This window comes from Sebastes fasciatus, chromosome 18 (assembly GCF_043250625.1).
Source record: "Sebastes fasciatus isolate fSebFas1 chromosome 18, fSebFas1.pri, whole genome shotgun sequence".
Lineage (NCBI taxonomy): Eukaryota > Metazoa > Chordata > Actinopteri > Perciformes > Sebastidae > Sebastes > Sebastes fasciatus.
This window is the reverse complement of record NC_133812.1, coordinates 12,250,277-12,273,070: the sequence shown is the minus strand read 5'-3', so window position 1 is coordinate 12,273,070 and position 22,794 is coordinate 12,250,277. Positions and strand designations below refer to the sequence as shown.

General features: G+C 42.3%; 2 protein-coding genes across 7 annotated transcripts in view; one reads left to right on the top strand and one right to left on the bottom strand.

The window, feature by feature from the left end:
• The window catches only part of ino80 (INO80 complex ATPase subunit), a 44,392-nt gene extending 27,567 nt beyond the window's left edge, over nucleotides 1-16,825 (top strand). For 3 of the 6 annotated variants that reach the window (XM_074616402.1, XM_074616404.1, XM_074616403.1), the window contains exons 28-37: nucleotides 1,364-1,491; nucleotides 7,920-8,014; nucleotides 8,447-8,519; nucleotides 10,060-10,218; nucleotides 10,317-10,419; nucleotides 10,561-10,649; nucleotides 11,996-12,154; nucleotides 12,615-12,786; nucleotides 15,561-15,779; nucleotides 16,447-16,825. In XM_074616402.1, coding sequence (XP_074472503.1) covers nucleotides 1,364-1,491; nucleotides 7,920-8,014; nucleotides 8,447-8,519; nucleotides 10,060-10,218; nucleotides 10,317-10,419; nucleotides 10,561-10,649; nucleotides 11,996-12,154; nucleotides 12,615-12,786; nucleotides 15,561-15,779; nucleotides 16,447-16,688 — 1,439 coding nt within the window. In that variant the 3' untranslated portion in view covers nucleotides 16,689-16,825. Of the gene's footprint in view, nucleotides 1-1,363; nucleotides 1,492-7,919; nucleotides 8,015-8,446; nucleotides 8,520-10,059; nucleotides 10,219-10,316; nucleotides 10,420-10,560; nucleotides 10,650-11,995; nucleotides 12,155-12,614; nucleotides 12,787-15,560; nucleotides 15,784-16,446 lie in introns of all 6 variants that reach the window. The other 3 variants (XM_074616405.1, XM_074616407.1, XM_074616406.1) reach the window with 3 other exon arrangements.
• A 3,635-nt stretch (nucleotides 16,826-20,460) lies between these two features.
• On the bottom strand, nucleotides 20,461-22,794 carry chac1 (ChaC, cation transport regulator homolog 1 (E. coli)). The gene is made up of 3 exons (XM_074615679.1): nucleotides 22,158-22,794; nucleotides 21,988-22,023; nucleotides 20,461-21,383 (listed from the first exon to the last, which is right to left on the bottom strand). The coding sequence occupies exons 1-3, from the start codon at nucleotides 22,344-22,346 to the stop codon at nucleotides 20,988-20,990; spliced, it is 621 nt and encodes a 206-aa protein (XP_074471780.1). The 5' UTR covers nucleotides 22,347-22,794; the 3' UTR covers nucleotides 20,461-20,987.

Genomic DNA, 22,794 nt, shown 5'->3' with positions numbered 1-22,794 from the left:
GGGAACCACTTCAACAGCAGACCCAGGGTCAGGTTGCTTCCCCATTTGTTGGTCGTTTGAGGGCCGAGGAACACCTGATGTGGTGCTGGCAGTAACGTGACCAAGGCCAACTGCCAGGCCTGTTTGTTCGTCTTTTGTGCCATTGTGTGAAATAGAGTGTAAATCACCTTTTTTCTCCTCACAATTTCTCTTTCTTTCTCGTCCTCTCTCTCTCTCTCTCTCTGTGCTCTCATCAGCAGTCCAGTCAATAAGGGCACACGTTTTATTTAAACAATCACCAGATCAGGGGCAGATTTAGAAGGATTGATCCCCGGGCTGATCCGCTCTGGTGAAAGGGTCTTTATCCTCGAGGATACAGTCTTATTATCGAAGACTTGTATTGATTAGGGAAGAGTTAATACCCTCTGAATTGATTGGGCTGCTTTTCTCTATTCTGGTAAACGATAAGAGATAGATGGGGTGTTTTTCAGGTTTTGTTAATGATCTAAACGTACTAGGGGCTGTCAATCAATTCAAATGTTTAATCGCAATTAATCACATGATGGTCCCTAGTTAATCGCACATTTTTTATCTGTTCAAAATGTACCTTAAAGGGAGATTTGTCAAGTATTTAATACTCTTATCAACATGAGAGTGAGCAAATATGCTTGCTTTATGCAAATGGATGTAGATATTCATTACTGGAAATCAATTAACGACACAAAACAATGACAAATATTGTCCAGAAACCCTCACAGGTACTGCATTTAGCATAAAACAATATGCTCAAATCATAACATGGCAAACTGCAGCCCAACAGGCAACAACAGCTGTCAGTGTGTCAGTGTGCTGACTTGACTATAACTTGCCCCAAACTGCATGTGATTATCATAAAGTGGGCATGTCTGTAAAGGGGAGACTCGTGGGTACCCATAGAACCCATTTTCATTCACATATCTTGAGGTCAGAGGTCAAGGGACCCCTTTGAAAATGGCCATGCCAGTTTTTCCTCGTGAGAATTTAGCGTAAGTTTGGAGCGTTATTTTGCTTCCTTTGCGACAAGCAAGTATGACATGGTTGGTTCCAATGGATTCCTTAGGTTTTCTAGTTTTATTTCTGTTTTCTATCTACAACGTAAAATTTGAAGTTGCATTAATGCATTAAAGAAATTAGTGGCATTAAAACAAATTTGCGTTATTATCGCGTTAACTTTGACAGCCCTGAAACGTACATAATGTGGAGATCTCATATTTGAATACAACCTCAGGGAATGCATTTTTAAAATGTTGTGCTTGACATTCTCACCGTGTTAAATGAGTCGCATCATTCTCTCGCTGTCCAGGTAGTTTGGGTTTTCACTTCTCTTGTCTCTTCCTCTTTTTAGATAAGGAGAGCCTGATCACGGAAAGTGGCAAGCTGCACACCTTGGACATCCTGTTGAGTCGGCTAAAGGCCCACGGACACCGAGTCCTCATCTACTCCCAAATGACCCGCATGATAGACCTGCTGGAGGTATAAACACACACACACACACACTGGACAGTTATTGTGATATGTTTAAACTCTTCCTCTACTGAAATGAGTTATTAATCAAACGATAGTTTTGTTTTAATTTGAGTTAAATAAGAGTCCGATGTCACACAGAAAACACTTAAAACGAGTGTTATTGGCAAGAATCTGGCGATACAATGCGTATCATGATACAGGGGTTACGGTTCAATATATTGCGATACTGTAAGAAAGGCGATATATTGTAATTTTTTAAAATCTAATTTTAGGAAAACTGTCATAGTATATAGAACACACCATCATATGCATAAAATCGGAGTAAAAAAACGTTGACTTTTTCTGCATTTATCACGGTCCCTGTAACATCCAACATCATAGCACTACTGTGAGAGGACACATACACTGAGGGGTTGCATATCTTTGCAAATGAAACAAAGTATTGACTGAGTTAATCTTTGCATGTAATCTACTTATTAAAAATCAATACCGTGTTTTCGAGAAATGATACAGTATCACAAACCATAATATTGCAATACTCGATATTTTCTCACACCCCTAGATAACACACCTTTAATGTGTCATTTGCATATACTTGTGTTGTTCCGAGCCAGTTGTTTAACCGGTCGGCTTCCACCGGCGAGGTATTGAGCTGCAGTACCTCTAATCAGCCTGCCTGTCCCTCGTTAGCGGACTCATTAGACGGCTAATTAACAGGTCAGGGCTAATTAGCGGGGTCTCATCTGCAGGGGAGGCAGCCAGATGGGAGAGATGACTGGAAGGAGCGAGGTGGAGGGGAGAAGAGGGGGGGAGATGGGAGTGGCAAGGGCCTTGGGGTTAGAAGAGAGTGAAATTCAGCAGAAGACAAAAGATAGTTGAGGAGGCAGAGAGGGATAAAAGAAGGGAAAGAAAGATCAACACAAAGCCAGAAATGAGAAAAGCCAGGACGATTTTAAGTGACTCTTCTTACTTTTATCTACACAGCATAAGTGCTGTAAGCTGCCTGGATGGGCACAAAGTCAACACACATACGTCATCATTATCGTTTAGGTCATTTATGAACAAGGACTGTTAAATTCATGCTGAAGAAAACCACTACATCAAACAGAGAGACACTGTCTCTGTTTAAACTTCTTGGCTCGCTGTAATCTGTTTTTAGAAGTTGAGGGCAATCAGGTTGAAGTACAATTAATTTATATAAACCTGCGTCACCGCCGCTCTCCGTAGGAAAAACAATGGCGCAAAGCAATTCTGCCGGCGGTCATGTGTCGACAGCCTCGGTGCAATACTCTATTGTTGCCTCCATATTTGTTGCAAACATCGCCATGGAGCCAAAAAGCCTCTGGCATGATGTCACTGGGAATTCCTTCCCCATTCACACGGTGCAGCGCTGTTTCCACGGCCAACTCTTTTGACGGCAGATGGACCCAGCCCAGGTGGTTAAGGGCTGTCTTCCTGCGTGTCTGGACAACAGTGGGAATGCCTTGTATTTAATTTAAGGCCGTAGGAAAACAGCAATGGTGAGAAGATGGCTTAGATAACGCAGGCTAATTAAGTTCTCTGTTAACCCTTTCGGACCCAGGCCAAAAAAAGTATTTCTTTCTCCTGCCAATTATGTGCTTCTTAAAGGGGACCTATTATGCCTTTGTGCTTTTTCCCTTTCCGTTAGTGTGTTATAGAGTTGTTTGTGCATGTGAAAGGTCTGCAAAGTTACAAAGCCCCAAATCCACTCCAAAGGGAGTTACTCTCCCCCACAAAAACACTGCTCCTGAACTGCCTGAAACATCTCACTTGAAGTCCCGCCTTTTCTTCCATAATGTGGTGATGTCACCAAGTAACACGTTTGCATAATACCTGCCTAGCGGCTAGCTCTCCAACAAAGCTAGTTAGAGCTGAGCTGGAGCGGAGTCCGAAGAGTCTGGTTCGGTTGACCAGTCACAACAGAGTGGGTCAGCTGACCAATCAGAGCAGACTGGGGGGGGCAGGAGCTCAAACGGAGCGTTTCAGATAGATGGTGAAAAGAGGTGCTGCATCACAGCCGGTATGAGAAAAATAAAGTGTTTTTTAAACAATAAAGCATGTCAACATGTTCTAGTAGAAACCCAAAATACAAGTATGCACCTGAAAATAAGCATCATAGGTCCTCTTTAAAGTCTCTTATTAGCTTGAAATATGGATGTATTGCACTTTTTTTCTTTTCGGAATGACCTGGACTACTGTATTTCAAAATGAAGATTTATATATAAAGTGAATAGTTGCAGTCAAGATTTATAATTGATTATATATACAGTATATACATGTAGTATTTGATTTCGCATGTCATTTTATTAGAATTGTGAAGGGTTATAATGGCTCATTACAGGACAGTAACACAGCTAACCAGTGTAATCTGTGATGTTTTTGGTGAAACTGACAGTAACTATGAGCTCACGAGTAACTTTCTGACTTCATAGGGGTTGAGGCTAAACACCTAGAATGTGAATAGTTCACTAAAGCATCATAACCAATGAATTACACAAAGAGGGGTTGCAAACAAGTGTGATGGTTAAGTTTGTTCATGAGGATCGGGGCTATTTATATGTTGAATGACAGCGAGATAGACCAATCAGTTTAAGTGCAAGCCACACTTAAACACTGAGTAGGACGGTGGTATTCTGCTGAGGCTGATTAAGGGTTAATGTTCTTCTTACTGACAGCCCCACCAAGCTATGTTCTCCAGGACTAATGAGCCGACATTACAGTGCCTTTTTTACAGTATAAGAAGTGACCTCATACAGTAATGGGAGGCCGTGACAGCGTCTCCTCTACTAATGCGTTAAAGAGAATCAAGAATTCACCCAATCTGGCTTCAGTTTTCCTAGACCGTATTATCTTTGTCATCGGTTATGGGGATAAAAAATTCTGCAGATGGAGTTGATTTCCTGAACATGAGACTGTGACTAAGAGAAAGAGTGAAGGAGAGGCTGATGCTAATCTCTGTCATTAGCGTCATTGTTTTCGTCGCCGGTCGGCTGCCTGGTTCTTCTGGTGACATCACGTAGCTTTGGGTGATGGATCGTCGAGGTCCGGGTGGCCCGAAGAAAAATAACATTGTTGAATTTCTCTGGCAGCGGCCGATAGTGGAGCGGGACCGCCAAAGCCACTGCCCTCCTGCTTGGGTTGTGTGTCTGTGGCTGCTTAGACGGCACTTTACTGTACTGCAAGTCTGCGGCTTAGGTTACAGCGCTGGCGGGAATGCCCACAATGACTCGAAGGTATTGCAGCCAGAAAATCAGCAGCAGATTTCTGTTTATAATGTGGGATACAGTGAGCCACCATTACGCAATACCAAGCATGGATGAAACTGTGATAGTTTTATGATACATTTATGATACATTCTGACTAGTATATTTCTGCGACACTAAGATTGTAAATACAAAGAAAAAGTTAGAATTAAGAGCCATGTTATAGGGATTATGGGTTGTGGATTTTTTATTTATTGTGAACGTTAATTTTGATAGATGGATGGATAATGTTGATCCACACTTCTATTATGGTTCATGTTCATGCGATAGTCTGACCCGTGACGCTGTTCTTAGATGTGACTGGCCCAGAAGCTACTGTAAGTCCATGTGCCTGTTTATTTGTATAACACACTTTTTAAAGAGTACTGCACTAATTTAGCGTTACACTCTTATAACACTGTGGAACTCATGATGGACAGTGTAAAACAAAAAGGATCGAAATCGATACAGCACAACCAGAGATATTGTCTTCGTCGTTCACGCTGAGATTTGGAAGTGTTGTGCTAGTAGCAGCTAATGTGATTCAAATAAGGATTGCTCGCCTGGCGCATGCGCCTAAAACTTTTTCTAGTTTCCGGGTTTTACTTGCGTGGTATGCGGCCCACTGAATATGCACAGTAGTGTTTCTGCCACTGGCTCCGCCCGCGGTCTCCCACTCGGCCCATAGACTCTACATTGTGATGACATCACAGATTTCTTTAATCGCCTTTCTCGGCTTGAGGAAAGTTTTACAAATATATAACCTCCATGGATCAAATATTCACAATAGAAAGTCTTAATCGACCTTGTTTGCAGTTCGAGGTGTCCTGTCAACAGTTTTACAGACGTCTATAAAACAATGGTGGTCTATGGGGAAATGCTTTTTGGGCCACAGTGGGATTCTTTTTTTTTTGCTGCAATACAAGTGCAAGTGGCCAATGGAAAATATTGGAAGTAAGGCTGATTGGCAGCACTGTATCCAGATCTTGTTTCTAACTTGTTTCTAACTCCACACCCCCAGATTTTTTTATTTCCAAACTTATAGTCGTGAGACACCAACCAAAGCTGACTCAAATGACATCACATGGGGCAAAATATCAGACTCAGCGCAGCTCCATCTGGAGTTACAAAAAAGGCTTTATACAACTTTTTTTCACATATGCAGTAGTACTCCCCAAGACCTGCAAACAGACTTCGACGTCTCATTTAAGTTAATTGTAGCACTCAAAGTTGTTCTGCTGTTGCTTTTCTAGTATCAGGCTGGTAGAATAGTTTGGTACTGTATGTATTATGGCACTGAAAGCAATTATGACAGTCAGGTGTGAGATGCAACTCAGCCCTGATAATGGCTTTTGTTATAATGTTGGCAATATACGCTGTTCGCTGGCAAAAAAATTATTTATAGTGCCACTACATGTTCTTTTCTTTTTCTGTAGTATTTTTAGCAGTTGTCGGGTTGGGAACAGACTGTGACTGTGCACACTGTGTTCCCAACCGGGGAAGTTGAGAACAACCTGGCTGCAACTCCTTGCTTTTTTTGGTTTTGGTTTTCATGCACGTCCAAGTGCCAACTCTGAAGATTTAAAGTAAAAATGCAATTTGAGCAGAGACAGGAGTATTAAGACAGGAAAGAGGAAATGTTACCATGCTTTTTAACAAATAGCTGTTCTCCCTTGCCTCTCTCTCCTCCCATACATCATTTCAAGTTTGTGGTTGTCATATTTCACAACCAGAAATATTTTGTTTGACTAAATATGCTCTTATAATAAGGTGCTGACAGAACAAGATTAACATTTTGTCCAGTTAGAGGTCGTCCTGAACCTACACCTTGATTTATAACATTTGCATTGGAACACATTACAGAATCAGTGAAACACTGCAGAAATAAAGCAGCGTCACTTCTGATTAACACCAAACCAAATGAAATACGAGAGAAAATCGCCAGCTGTTGAGGTAAAGATTTCAGGACTCGACAAGCTTTAAATCATGGCAGCTGAAGGTTGCAGAGATTGTTACCGACTCTGCTCAAGACAGAGAGACCTCTGATCTGTTTCTGAAACTTTTTTTTCCCGCTGATTTAGCCACAGATGAATTTTTAAGATTAGGGAGGCTGAGTAAGGCTTTTTCTGTAAGAGCAACAATATCCGCAACATCCTGCTGGCAAGCTATCAAAACCCAATTCAACAAGGTTAGCGGCATCTTGGCGAGCAGAGGGGCTAATGGTCCCTAATGTGGTGTTCACTCGGAGCAGATGGGGCTGTTGGGAGCGGAGCCAGGAGGGCAGGCCCTGCCGGGACCGAGGCCCCGAGTGTCATGACAGGGGTTTGTGGGGTCACAGAAAACATAGTGTCAAATCATTGATATCATCGTTAATGATTGCGAGAGGTGACTTGTGATGTGCGCCAGCGATTGTGGCTGGTTCATCGGTTCGGGGGGCACCGACGTGTTTGAGTGAGGAGGTCGGGGGTTCAGGGCAGTGCTTTAAAGAGAGATCAACGTGTCACCTCATCACTGCTGTTGCACTTAAGTACCCCTCCCACCAGACCCACACACAAACACACTCTCACACAGAACAGCTTAGCGGACATTTGGGAGGATAAAGTATCAAATTCTGCATTTCTCAGTGTCTCTCTGGGCTTGGATTGAGGTTTTCAACTCTAGAAAATGCGCATAAGAAATGTGGGATTTTGACATTTTGGACTTTCTGTCAGAAACAGAAATTCTTACATTAAAGATTAGTATTTCTTGACCGTTGGAAGTTAACAAGTAGACCTACGGGGCTTTATCTGCTCCTCAAGAGAAAAACGCAAGTAGCAGTGCATGTTTGAGAACTTATTAAATTCAGAATAACAGTTTCAGATTCCAACTTCTGGAAGTTCGTTGGTTTCAAAGTCAGCAGGGAAACCGATCCAGGAAGGTTTAGTTCAAATCCATGACTTCAAAAACCGTATTCATGAATTCCATGCAGGACAGGATAACAGTGATTGTATATGACAAGTTATAGCAAATATTTTTCTAATATTTGAATATTTGGAGACACTCCACTGAACTTGGACTTGTACTATACTGACCTCTGGCAAACAAAACAATAAATGGTGGGCTAAGTACAACACCACATACTTGTCTTATCGGGTTTTCTTTAACTATTTTTTCCCATCTCTCTCCATCCAGGAGTACATGGTTTATCGTAAGCACACCTACATGCGCCTCGATGGATCCTCCAAGATTTCTGAGCGCAGAGACATGGTGGCTGACTTCCAGAGCCGGTGGGTAAAGATATGTGTGTGTGCATGAAACCAAACACCCACTTTCTACCACTAACTGACTGTAAATCCGCCGTTTTCGTATATTGCAGCAATCAGCTATTGGTTTAATCTTACACGTGTACGTCCAAACATGTGTGTGCGTATATTTCCTCTGGTTTACATTAGTGTGCAGCTCGGAGGCGCCGGTGTTATTGGTTATTTTGTGGGGGGGGGGGTTGTAGGTGAGAGAGTTTGTGGTTTATTCTGCGGCACTCTACCGTTGGTCTGTGGTGTTGAGAATGGTTCTTAACTTACTTTATAATTCCATTTGGTTCCATTATGCTGTATATAGATATTTGTACTTGTACAGTTGTAAATGATATCTTTAAATTTTTTGTGTGTGTCTCCCTCTCTGTCCCCCCTCCTCCACTTCTCCCACTCTTCCCTCTGTAGGACGGACATCTTTGTCTTTCTGCTGAGTACGAGGGCCGGAGGGCTCGGCATTAACCTGACTGCTGCTGACACTGTAAGTCTCTGTTCCCTCAGCATTAATAATACTAGTGCAGTGCCCATTCTGAGCGCCTGCTCGTCTGGAACGGGCAGTGTTGTCGAGAACCGCGGTATGGCTGCTTGTACACACCAAGTTTGAAGTTGATTGGATGAACGGTTCTCAAGATATGCGAAGGACAGTCATACATTCATACACACACAGAGAATACATCCTTTATAGTTAGGCGATGCTGCTACAGCGCCACATAAAGGCCAAATCGCACCGAATTTGCCATGGTCATTCAGACATTATATCTACATACATCCACCAAATGTGGTCCCAATAGCACAAAGCGTTCAGGAGCTATGACATTTTTTGTAATATAAACCCTGCCAATTTTGAGGGCCAACTATAGCAAAACTGTACGGAACATCAACAATCTAAACCTTTTTCCGGCTTGGTACAGAGATGTTCTGGACCAAATTTGGTGACAAAACGCCCAAAATTTGTAGGAGGAGTAGCAAAATATCAGATTTGGACACAATTCAAAATGATGGAAAATCAATCTAGATGCAAATGGGCGTGGCTTATATAGATAGATTCGTCTGGACCCACAGAATCCAGGAAATTGTGTTAGTTTTGAGAGTTACGGTTCATAAGTTACAAGCCAAAACGAAAAAATTCATTGTTATAGCGCCACCATCTGGTCAAATTGCCCCACATTCGACACCGCACTCCCTTGGGTCCTGAGCAATACACCCGCCAAGTGTGAAGTAGATCGGATGAGCGGTTCTTGAGATATGCGAGGGACAGACAGACAGACAGACAGACAGACAGACAGACAGACAGACAGACAGACAGACAGACAGACAGACAGACAGACAGACAGATTCCTCGCTTTATAGTTAGATGTTAATATAATGACAATATATAATGTGTGTGTGTGCATTGCAGGGGGGTGATCATTCATATAAAAATAATGATCTTGTAACAGGAGAGACTTCAGAGAGCAGTTCCAAAGCACACTGGAGCACATGGATTTAAGGCAGTAAACTTTATTAAAGACAAACTGCGTCTTCAGCAGAGTCGACGCAGTTGGCGTAGAAATGTTAGTCTTTAATAAAGTTTACTGCCTTAAATCCGTGTGCTCCAGTGTGCTTTGGAACTGCTCTCTGAAGTCCCTCCTGTTACAAGATTGCCCTACTCTGTGAGCACCGGACAGGCCTACTGTTCCTTGTGATGCGGCTGAAGCGTGTTTAACCTCCCCTTCTTCATAAACAATGATCTCTCCCTGTGTGTTTATCTCAGCATAATCTCCCTTTGTGTCCCTATAGCCCCGTTCAAGTGGGATTAGCTTTCATGACAATGAGTTTGAAGTGACTGTTAACACAGGACATCTGTCATGTTAAAGGGCAGTTCACTCGGGATAACACACCCCTGTAATTAGACTCAGGAATTGCAGAGAAAGGGGAGTGTCCGCATCACGTCCGGTGCTGTCGTCACGCAGATTGACCAATGTGGTAAACAATAACAATACGGCAGAAAAGTGAAGTTAAAAGATGTTTTTTTCCTCCAGGTCATCTTCTACGACAGCGACTGGAACCCCACGGTGGACCAGCAGGCCATGGACAGAGCCCACAGGCTGGGTCAGACCAAGCAGGTCACCGTCTATCGCCTCATCTGTCAGGGGTCCATCGAGGAGAGGATCCTGCAGCGGGCCAAGGAGAAAAGCGAGGTCCGAAACACAAGCACTCATCCATACGACGCACAGAACATGATAAAAAGTTTCAATTTGAGAGTTCGATTAATGCTTTATTGTTCTTGTGTAATAAGATCCAAAGGGTGGTGATCTCTGGAGGCAACTTCAAACCAGACACACTCAAACCCAAAGAGGTGGTCAGCCTGCTGTTGGACGACGACGAGCTGGAGAAGAAATGTGAGCGTTCTTTGAGGCACCTTTGTCTTTGGTTTAATTCAGTGTTCTTTGCACAAAAGCTAACTCTCACCACAACTATATAAGGAAGTAAGAAAAAATATATTTAAAAAAACTAAAAATACATTGTGTCTTCACCTGCAGTGCGTCAGAGACAGGACGAGAAGAGGCAGCTGGAGGAGTGCAGCAAGGTGAAAGAGCGCAAGAGGAAGAGGGACAAGTATGCCGAGAAGGTACAGTACAGCATGATCAGCAGGAACCCTCAAACATCAGCAGTCATCTCAGTCTGCAGTTGTGTGGCAGGTAGAGCAAAGAATACATAGAGAAAAAAAAAAAGGAAAGAACAAATGTAGGGCGTAAAATAGGACAGGAATGAGGTAATGGAGGAACATAGAGGCTGCTCTTGTGAGCATGACTGTGCTCAACAATCTTAATTGCATTCTGGCTATAAGATTTTAACCCTCTGAGACCAACAATAGACCCATTTTATTATTTTTTAGGGGGGTACAGGGGTAAATAGCAGGTCAACAGTAGATGTCACATAGAAGTGTTGTACATCATCTGAAAGTTGGGAACCTGAAGATTGATTTGAGATGCAGCTCAGCACTGTGTCTGTGAGAAAGTATATGATGGCCATTCCTATGCTCTATTATGTCTCTTAAGTTGCTCCAGCAATTTTTGGGTTGATACCACTTGTTACACAGATTTGGTGCTAAAATTAACAATTTTTACCATCGAGAATTGATAAAAATGATCAGTAATCCCTCCAAAATACCACATCAAGACACCAAGACCTTGAGGAATACCATAGAAAAAGCCATGCTGTGATTTGGTATCAAAAATCTTTTGACATTTGGACATTTCTGCAAGAATTGCATTTTTCTGCGATTGAATGGTGAGCACTTCGGTTCTGGAAACTGCTCAGAAACCCCCTTATCTTCAATCTACCTAGGAAAGCCATCCATCCTCTGAATACCCTAGGTCTTGTCAAAATGTAGCCACATTTTGGAGCATTATTTAGCCTCCTTCCCAACAAGCTACTATGACACGTTGTTACCAAAAGATTCCTTAGGTTTTCATATGATATCTGTACCTTCACTCTGGCTCTAAAACTGAACCTGCTACAGCGTCTGAAAGACAGTAAAGTCGGTCGGCTCAGGGATCTCAGGGGTTTAATATGTCTTATATATAAGTGTATAGTTTTTCCTGATGGTGAATACATTAGGATTTGTTCTCTGGAAGACCACAACTATTAAGGGCAAATTTCAAGGAAATCCAGCCATTTGTTTGAAATACTTTGTCATGGACTTCAGAAGAGCTAGATGTGAGGTCAGACAGGAGGTCACGAGCATCATTAGCTCTCATCCTCTGGGGACCGTATCCACAGATCCACATTTCATGGCAATCTGGCCCGTACTTGTCGAGTTATCTTTCTCTGGACTTGAGTGTTGGGACAGATGTCCTTAGACCTCTCCAGAGGTGACTAAAGGGTGTGAGATTTTAAGCTGCAACAAGAAACAGAGCGGGTGTGTGAAAATGTATGCAAGCTGACCTTTCCCCCTCATCTGTTTCTAACCAGAAGAAGAACAACGAGGAGTCGGAGAACAAGAAGAAGAAGGAGGTGAACCTGGTCATCTCTCACGCGCCCTCGGCAGACAACTCCAACCTCTCTGCAGACGGAGACGACTCCTTCATCAGCGTCGAGATGGACTCGGCCATGCCCAGTCCCTTTAGTGAGGTGAGGGAATCCAGGGGGGAAATATAGAAGGGAGAGAGTGTCTGTGAAGGAAGTGGAGGAGGGAAACACTGTATATCACTGTGATTTATGTTACAGAGGATGGTAATGGCTGCTCCATTAGGATACTTTGGCGTGAATCCACAAACTGTCTCCTGTACTCCTTTTTTTGGTTATTGATTCCTCTGTTACTTTCTTCTTTCATTCTATCCACCTCTCACTCTCTGCTTTCCCTCCTTCCTCTCTTCTTTCTTACTTTCTATATCCTATCTATTCCATCCTTCCTTCTCTTCTTCCTGTTGCCTCCTTGTCCTTCGCTTCTCCCTTTCTTCTCCTCGTCTTTCCTTACACACCGTTCCTCTCTGGTTTCCCTTTTGCCGTACCGGCCCGGTTCCCTTTGCTCCCCCGTGGTGCTGACCCCCAGCCTGTGTGTTTGTCTGTGTGTGCTCCTGTTCTCGGCCAGATCTCCCTGAGCAGCGAGCTCCAGCCCGGCTCGTTGCCCCCGGACGCCGACGCCGACGAGAGCAGCAGCGACATGCTGGTCATCGTGGACGATCCGGTGTCCTCCGCGCCGCAGTCCCGCGCCACCAACTCCCCCTCGTCTGTGTCTGGATCGGTCTCTGACAACATGAACGGTGAGAGAGGAAATCAAATTTGAACCGAGCTTTGACCTTGAGGTGTGAGTGAGTGGAACAATATACTGTATAGCTGCTATAGTGTCTTATTTCAGGATCGTACTGGAATGATTGATGATGGGATATTTGCTTGTCAGTGTCCCCCTGAAATATGTTGGAGCTGAAGACCTGATTTTACTCAGCCAGCTTCAGAAATTGCAGTCTGTAAAATTGTAAATGAACTCTCGTTATTGTGCCTTATGAAGCAATATATCACTCACATTTGGTCTGTCCCATTGTGTAATTGCTTTTTCAATTACACTATTCAGTCATTTTCTGGGGTAAACTGCATAATGAATACTCAAATTGTAATTTCTGCCAGGAAAATGGTCACAGTTAAGGCCTTTACACACCAGTAGCATGTTTTTCGGGCAAATATTTCTCATTAGAATATATTTTTTCAAACTGTTGTTTTGTCACAAATATTCGCACATAACGTGAATATTATTATTAATATTTTTTTCCAGAAAAAGGTAGATTTTCTGATCTTTCGCACCACAGATAAAGGCATCAACCAATCACATTGTGCGAAATGGGTTGAGTTGCGCCTGTATTTATGAAACACGGAGGCTGCGTAGTCCGAACTGGGACGGCAAACTTTATTACTCCCTTTAACCTAGACAAAAGCAGCGCAGACCAGATGCACTGCTTCAGTTCTTACCTTCCACAATAAAAGCCCTAGACATATAATATTCGCTAGGCAAGCATTTCGCATTTTCGTGTTGTTTATTTGTCACGTCACCCGTTGTGTAGCGGCCTTAAAACAGTAGTGGAAAGTAACTAAGTATAGTTACTCAAGTAAAGTATTTAAGCACACGAGGTACTTGAACTTGAGTATTTCCATTTTAAGCAACTTTATACTTCTACTCCATATTTTAACTGACATCTATAATTACCGTTTAATTTGCAGCTTTACATTTTACATACAAAACATATGATCAGTTTATAAAATCGTATATTATGTAGTTCAAATGAGTTTGAACAACATTGAACATTGAAATTCTGCTTAATGTAACCCCAAAATGTAGGCTATGATAAATGTAATTAGTTGATAAACTGTTCTGCTTCCTATCTGGACACTCTATTTATACTCACAATCTGTCATTCTAAAAGCTCCAAATGTGCCAAATAAAACCTAACCTGTGTGTTATCTCTGAGACAGTATTATCGTGTTTGAACGCTGTTGGAAAAGCAAATCTCACATGAAGGTCATTACAGCACAGAAGTCCTACTTTGTTATGTTCTCTTCACTATCAAGGCTTGTGTTTTAATAGGCTCGCGTCCATCGAGACAAGTAGTCTGTTACCTCACATGTATTACGCAGCTGATTATTTAGATTTATGAGGGTTTTATTTTTGCCTTTGGACGCAATGTTTCAGTATGTTCCGTACTGTGGGATCCAGATAGATAGTGAGCCTATAGTTTATATCGCTTGTACTTTGGATGCGCTGCAATAAAGTAATCCCTCCTAAATACATGCTGCTCGGTTGAAACCCATTTGGGCTTTTTGCCGCCATGCTAAGAGGCTCCTGCCAGAGAGATGATTAAAGAAGCCCAGCGTGCGGGGAGAAAGTTGGTGCTTTCAGAGATGCGAATGACGTTATAATGACAGGTTTGAAAGAAAGAATGAAGGTTAGAATCAGTGAATTGAGTGAAAAGGGAGGAAGGGTGAGATTAAGGCCTGAAGGGGAGGGTAAGAGTGAGGGATTTATGGAGGGTTTTCATCTGTGCCTGGGTGTTAGTGATAGGATAGGCTCATCTCCCCTCAGAGAAGGGTCAGATATACAGTATTTGGATGGGAACATGCAGAGAAACGCAGACCAGAGGAGAGAGGAGGGAGTCAGAAAGAGGGAGGGAAGGTACCGGAGGGATTAAGCACATTACCAGTGAGGCACAACACTGGCTCTGATTCTGCAAACACTATGGAAAATGAGAGCAATATTCCAGTTTTTGCTTGAGCCTGTACTTAGGGTAATGATGAGTAATGATTAATGTGTAGTTATTACTCTACATTACAGTAAAACTATCATGTCTGTATATTTGAAGGACTCGGTTAATGCCAAGCTAGAAAGAACATTTCTCTTGCAGTGCTGCTGTGTATTCCTGCCTATCTGCAATTTGTTTAAAGGTCCCACATCATGCTCATTTTCAGGTTCATATTGTATTTTGTGTTTCTACTAGAACATGTTTACATGCTGTAATGTTAAAAAAAACTTTATTTTCCTCATACTGTCAGCCTGAATATGCCTGTAATTACCCCTCTCTGTCTGAAACGCTCCGTTTTAGCGCATTTTTGACGGAATTGCAACAGAATTGCGTTGCTAGGCAACAGCTTGGGTCCATGTGTACTTCCTGTCAGCTGATGACATTCACATACACTGCAACCAGGAATAAACTGGGACACATTTAAAATGTTTACGTTAAAAATTGTGTCAAGGGTCTAAATATTGTATATTGGTGACATCACAAATGGGCAGAAATCCTGACAGCTTGTTTCAAATGCAGAGTTTCTGAATACGGGCTGTGTGTATTTCCCTGTGGATTGAGTGTTTCGATACTTTCACAGTATTTATATAGGACTTAAGCCTGCTTTGTAATAAAAAACATGAATATCTCACTTTATTATAATATGGGACCTTTAAGTCATTATGTATTCAATGAACTGGTACCACTTTGCTTTGGTACAAGAGCCTGATTTTTGTTTTTACTTTTATGCGTTTGCCTTCCTCCTTCAGGTGTTTCAGCCTCGGAAACGATCAGTCCCGGCAGAGGATGCAGGTCCGGGCGGAGTCGGGGGCGGCCCAAAGGATCAGGAAGCGGGACTAAGTGCGGAGGGAAAGGACGTGGACGCAAGTCAACGGCAGGCAGCGCGGCGGCCATGGCAGGAGCGATGGCTGGGGCGGCAGCTGCATCTGCAGCAGCTTATGCTGCGTACGGTTACAGTGTTTCTAAAGGTTAGTGGATATTGTATACGCTTTCACACAAATGCATTCACACTGACGGGCCATGTGTGCCCTGCACAGTAGGGCTGCAACTTTCGATTATTTTAGTAATCGAGTATCCTACCGATTATTCCATCGAGCAATCGAGTAATCTGAGAAGAAACATTTATGCTTTATTATTAAAGAGCAATAGTAAATATACAAAAAAGAAAATATGACGCGTCTCTTAAAATGAACAACTAATTGGTTTCTTTAGAACAATCAACATTTTTATTACTTAAAATAATATTATAAATTATAAAATAATAGTATCTGTCAAACCCATTTAATGCATTTAAGTGCAATATTACATTGTGGGTTTCAAATAAAACATTTTCTGAAATGCAAATACAAATAAAAAAAAAAAAAATAGTTTCAAATATGCTTTCATAAACGGTCCACATCTTATGATCTACTCATATAAAGGTTCTATGACTTTAACTGATTGAACTGTTATGATGTGTTCCAATTCAAAATTGATATTGAAATACAGGAGCTTTATCCACCATTACAAATTAGTAACTAATTGATTAATTAACTAAATAAAGGAAGCTTCGATGCAAAGAATTTGCCACGTTTTCTCTTGACTGACACACACACACAGAGAGTAACCATGCTCCATGTCCGTCCCACCTTCCAGCAGGCCTCGCTGCATCCAGCCTCGCCGCATCCAGCCCCCTGCAGCCTTCCCTGGGCCGGTCCGGTACCAGCCCCGCCTTCAACCCCAGCAGGAGCTCCTCTCCCCAGGCCAGAGGAGGCGCCTCCACCCCGAGCCCCCAAAAACAGCTGGCCCAAAGCCACCACCACCACAGCAGCAGCAGCAGCAGCAGCCACGGCACTGTCAGGAAAGGCAAGGGCCCCGGCGGTCCTGGGGCGCGATAATGCACACACACACACACGCTGTACACACATGAATGTGCCCTCACACACACACACGCACAAACTGTCTCAATATAGAACACACACACACACAGATAACTGACCTACTCTCACTGTGACGCCCTACGCCTAAACTAATAGGGAATACAGTATATATATATATACAAAGTAACAGAGGCTCACTACCTGGAGGACCATGCTGTGGCAACTAAAATGACCCTCTTGACACCTACACACACACACACACACACACGGTCATTTGAAGGTACAGTCCCTACCAGCCTCCAACATTTCTTCAGTTTCATTTTAACGTGTCCGGGTCAGTGGACAAAAAATCTGCCTTGAATATTTTTGTTTGCGTCGCAACAAGAGTATTTCCAAGTGCTTTCTGAGAAGACAGACTGTACTTTTCTATTCGTGACAGGAAACTCTTTCGATCGGCTACTTAGCTGTGACGTGAACCAACACATGTAGCTTAAAGGGCTTTGAGATGTTCGCCCAGTTTAGGGGAGGCAAAGGAGTTTCCGTCAAAATGCACTGAGCCACGTCTTCCATGTTTGTTTTTTTTTTGTTGGCGTTATTGATTCTCATACATGTACATTAGGTTATTTAATTGTTCTGTAGATACGCTCAGTGCAAACTGGTGGATGGTTGTGCATTTCACAGAGCTTAATGTGAACCCTTACAAACCCACACCGTACCAAACCATAAGCTTTTCTACTAAAGCTCCTATTTTTGTAATAAAAACGACGTGAGTACCCACACCGACATGGCAGGTCTTAACATTTTGAAAATCCGTAAAAGTGTATTCCCGTACAGACGCAAATGAAACCCGATGATATATTTTTTGTCCGATGGGAAAATGAATGAATGGATGACGTGAAAAATGATATTCCAAAATGAGGGGGTACTGGTTGATCCGGCAATGCTGCTAACGGTAAATTTATGAATCACTCAGATTATTTGGTTGTCTATATTTAAGTTATTTGAGTTATGTTTAAAAAAAAAAAAATGGCAATTTTCATGCTAATTGCGAAATGGGGTTATTCACCTGTAAAACAGTGTACATTGTACTGAAGCCATTTTTTTATTTTTCCGAAATTAGTTTTTTGTGATGAGGAGTCTGTGGTTCTCTTTGATGTCATTGATGTTTTAGGAAGAAAAAAAAACAAGAAGAAGTTTGCATCAGTGTCCTGAGTTGAGCACTACATGTTATCGGTTTGTTTGTTTTGTGTTAATAGTGTGATTAAAATATGATGTTCTATATTGATTGTACATAATGATGAGAGCGACATTTCCTCTGGCTTTTCCCTCATTTGCCTGTCTATTTTTATAGGTCATGTGTACATATGAAGAAAATGCATCTGCCGTTTTACTAACAGGAGGAGCCAACTGAGAATAAAAGAGTGCTAAATCAGCATTTCTGCTTCTTTTCAATCATTTTTTTTTTCCAACTCTCTATGTTAAAACTTCTGAAAATCCTGATCCACCTTGCCAGCTGAAGGGCATCCTTTGGCTTTTCCTTGAAGATAAACCCTTCTGCATGCAGCACACTGTCTTTTATTGTTCCTGGGTCCATGTTTTGTGTTTCATACTCCAGGTTTATGCAGCTTCTGCAGGGTTTTCAGATACAAATTGTTGTGCTTTTGCAGCCCTGCTACGAATATCAACTTCACTTAGCTCAAAAAAAATATGTGTAGACTATCACGGAGGTATTGAATCAACTGTGGCTTTTGGAAACCTTACCTTTGTGGTCTTTGGCACCCAATACGCCTGCAGTCAGAGGTTCCAATTGTAGTGTGTAAACATTTCTGAGATATAAAAGTCACTGACACATGAAGGTCATTCCAGATCTCTCACCAAGTCTGCAAACTATAACCACATTTCCCCGCTTTGTGTTCAGTTTTCAATTCAAAAAATCCTGCACACAGTTCTTTATACTAGACAATGTTCAATCTCATTTGGAAGACCGCCCCTATGTACCCACACAGGTCACCAACTATTCCAGAAACCAAGTGTCCAATTAGTTACCCAGGATAATCCTCCGACCTCGCCAAGGACGGTTTTCATTGGAACTACTTTCTATTGAAGAAACAGTTCCTATGAAAACTGTTCACAGTAATTGGGACATTGTTTTTGGAAAGAAATGTTGCTGTTAAGTTTTCCTAATGTAGTTTTTAAGTGCTTTGAGCAGCACAAACCAAATTCCATTCACCTCCGTTGTATTGGTGGATGGAGGTGGAAATGTCAAAGGCAGATATTCAATAGCACTGTGAGTTTGTGAGTAAGATGTTTTTTTTTTTTGTAATTTGGGTGAACCGACCCTTTAACAAATAATGTAAATAATGCAGTTTTGACGTAAAAAAAAACAACCCATAACACAATCAAGGTAAAGTATTATATTTTTTTTATGATTTGTATTTTACTTGAGTTTTCAGAAAATTATTAAAACAATAGACATTGAACATGAAACACAAAACAACAATTATAACTACCTATAAATGTATAGCCATGTAAAATACAGTAAACAGATACAGAAAATATAGCTGTATAGAAAAGGAAATGAAAAATGTTAACGTAAATCAACTAAAAATAGACAATAATAAACTAAATACAGAATAAAAATAAATTAATAAAATGGTGTGAAGTGCACCTGATCATGTCAGTATACTTTCTCATGGTTTTGGTGAGAGGCCGGTGAGATTTTCATCTCGATGAGCGCCTCAGCAGCATGTTCTTCCTGGTGCACTCTGACATGACCAGCGAGCACACTGTAAACACAGGACTTCCAGGTCTGGGCTCGTTCCCGGCCGGCGGTTATATAAGCCTCTGCAACTAGATGGACTCTGGACTTGACTCGCGTCCAAGGTACAAGCTGCTCCGGCCAGCGTTTTGGGAGTGTCTGATGTATGTTTGTATATGGGGCATGTATCCAGAGTCATCTGGATGATGATGATGCTGAGTACATTCTGCAAACAAGTCAAACCTGCATCTTGGAAACGAGCCTCAGGCCTGGTGTGGTTGTCCAATGTGGCATGTACATATGCGGTTGACATATCCATTTATGTATTATGAGCAATAGTTTGTGTCTGTCTGGTTCCCAACCTTTGACTGTTTGATTCTGAGGCTTTTTAAAGGCCTAAAGGAGGTGATTTTCAGTAATTCTTAAGAAAAAAAGCACCAATTATTGAAGTGCGTTGCCATATTTTGTTAGAACCGTAATCATCTTGTGCCTCTCAGATTTATCAAAGGACCCCTTAGAGGGGTTTTGATCACTGGTCTAGGTCTAATTCAGCCTCTGTGGCCTTTCATAGATGGATGTAGACGCATCACACTGCCCTGTTCTCCAGATGTATCAATTTATATCGACAGCATTTTATTCACCACAAAAACTATATGCACAATGCATATTGTACTTTCAATTTGCACAGCAGCTATATCTTTAATAATGTTTTATTGTATTAATTTTTACCTAGTTAAAAGTAGTTGGTATGTACATTTATATTAGAGATTTGTAAATAGTGTTTTTGGTACATACTGCATGTTTTTTGTGTGAGCAAAGCACATTTTCTGTGAGCTATGTTAATTGCTGCTGTAACATCACAATTTTCTCTGCAGGGGATTAACAAAGTCTATCTAAATGAAGCTTTATTGGAGTGATCAAAGCTATGACCCACATCTTATAGGATGTTTTGTACAAATCAAATGAGGTTGGTTGGCAATAAATTTCATTATCAGAGTAAGTGTAAGGGACAAAACACAAAAACAAAAATAGTTCTTTTCACTTTTTATTGGTGTTTGTAACTGGATGAAAAAGTTGCCACAAGCAACTTTTTAAAAAACAGTCTGCACCTTTAAAAAAAGAAAAGAAAAAAAACACAGCAGCCACTTGGTGAATTGCAAACCGTTTCAACCATCACCACAATTAATTGCTGTACCGTCTGTGTGGAGCGGACGGAATCAGAGCTGTGCAAATAATAAAAAAAACGTTAATGTGCCTTTTAAAAGACAGTAGTGTACAGATGTTTACAGTCAACAATCCAGTCATCATCAATTTTGTAACAGATGTACAAACATGTACCAGGTGTTAACATTACAACATGAGGTCATGCCATGACATGCTTTGCTTTTGTTAACACGTCAGTATTATTCAATGGATTCAAGTACACTGGATGGTCCATTTCACAACATGAAACATAGATGAGTGGTATGACAGGTGAAAAGCCTCAGTGTTGTGTGTTAGTGTGTGTAGTGTAAATGTATTCATCCACTATATGAGCTAGTGAGACAAAGGGGTACGAGCTACTGGGCTGCTAACAGATAGGACACCGCGGTCAGCGCCGCCCTCTCGATGGAGAACAGGTGATGGTCCTCCACGTGCGGGCAGCTGCTCCTCATGAACTCGGCCAGCCGGAGCAGATACTCCAGGTTGTGGCCCGTCTTCCCTCTGCACACGGCGATCTGGACGCCGATCATCTCCGGGCTGGCCGGCCCCAGGTACAGGGCGTTGTCCGAGGTGGCGATGTACACCAGCGCCTGAACCGGAGGCTGCTTCTTCTCCTCCTCCTCCCCCTCGGGGAAGAAATCCACCATCTTGGTGACGTAGCCTCCGCAGGCCGTCTCGCGCACATTCAGGTACTTCAGGGACTCCTCGACTTGAGAGCCCGTCACCTCGAACGCCACACCCCAAGTGCTCTCCTGTGAGGAAAGAGGGAAAACATGAGTTATTATTATGCATTATACACTGAATTAAAGCAGTTTCTACAGCATAACCACCTTATTCTCAGGGGTGTTACTGTAGAAATGATTATATCCGTAACTTCCAGTTAAGTTAAGATCATTAAGCTTAACGGTATTTATGGCTCGGAGTGCAGGCCAGCATTAGACCACAGATAGTTTCAGTACAGTTAACTGTGTGTAGAAAAAAACTAAACCTCGCTACTGTGGAAGTACTGATCTGCCTCAGAGCTTTTCAGATTGTTCATCACTTCACCGTCTGTAGCAACGGAGTCAATAATGTAGCAAAATATTCTAGTGTACGTTATCTGAGGCCACTTCTTCAGGTCGTCCTCCATCCGCCCATAGTAGAAGGCAGAGCTATATGATCACATTATCCTGTCTGAGCTGTAATAGGTGGTGTTTTACTAGATTTATTAATACAATCGCTCTAGGATAGCGTTACAATGGAAAATTATTCAGTGACACCACGCACTGGAAGTTAGGGACAATTCACCCTAGGCATCATGGGGACTAGGAATAAGGTGGGTAGCAAAACCAACAGGAAGTAGAGCTTTCCACTTACGTCATCATCTTCAATCAGCGTCACCACTCTTCCGGGCTGCAGAGAGAGGGAGGAAAAGAAATGAGGTCACGTCATTGGACAACGCCTGAAAGCAGTGTGAGCTCAAACCGTGCTAAAGTAAGAACATTATGTGCCACAAAGTTAAGCATAAAACACATTTATTATCTTACCAACTCGTTGTTCCCGCGGTGGAAGTTGTCTCCGTGCCAGAAGCGTCTCTTGTAGCCTTGAACGTAGCCCACCTGGCTCCTCTTGTACCTGAAGTCAGGCTTCCACACCAGCGACCCGTACCCGAAGATCCACAGGCTGCTGCTGCTGCTGCTGCTCTTCACGGCGGTGGTGATGTCTTGAGGCTTCATTGTTTTGTGTGTTGACGACGTTCAGATGAATAGATGGATAACAAATTGATGTTATTAGATAGATAACTAGCTACCTAGTGTTATCTTCCTCCGGTCCAGCAGCAGCGGTACCGGCTGGCTCGCAGGTATACCGCGGACGGTATTTGAGCGAGGTGCGAAGATGGAGGTTCGCAGGTGATGGTGTTGCCTAGCACTATGCATTGCCGTTGCGTTACAGTCGCCGCATTATGACCTTAAAAATCCATGGCTACCACCGCCTAATGCCTTTAAAACCAAGCAAAAACAATCACAACACGTGTGACATCGCGAATTTAACGCTGACGAATGAAAAAGATGAAGGTTTTGGTGGTAATAATGGCGTTTCTTGGATGTTAATCTTCCCCGACGGGACAAGAAGCGGCGTTTCCTCCTCGATAACATGGCGCAGCGGTTCTTTACGTGTTTATAT

Bases quoted from the DNA above. Each gene is read 5' to 3' on its own strand.
- chac1 (XM_074615679.1), bottom strand. From the start codon at position 22,346: ATGAAGCCTCAAGACATCACCACCGCCGTGAAGAGCAGCAGCAGCAGC. The intron at 22,024-22,157 runs GTAAGATAATAA...CTCTCTCTGCAG, and splicing joins ACCGCGGGAACAACGAGTTG to CCCGGAAGAGTGGTGACGCT. The intron at 21,384-21,987 runs GTAAGTGGAAAG...CTTTCCTCACAG, and splicing joins CGCTGATTGAAGATGATGAC to GAGAGCACTTGGGGTGTGGC.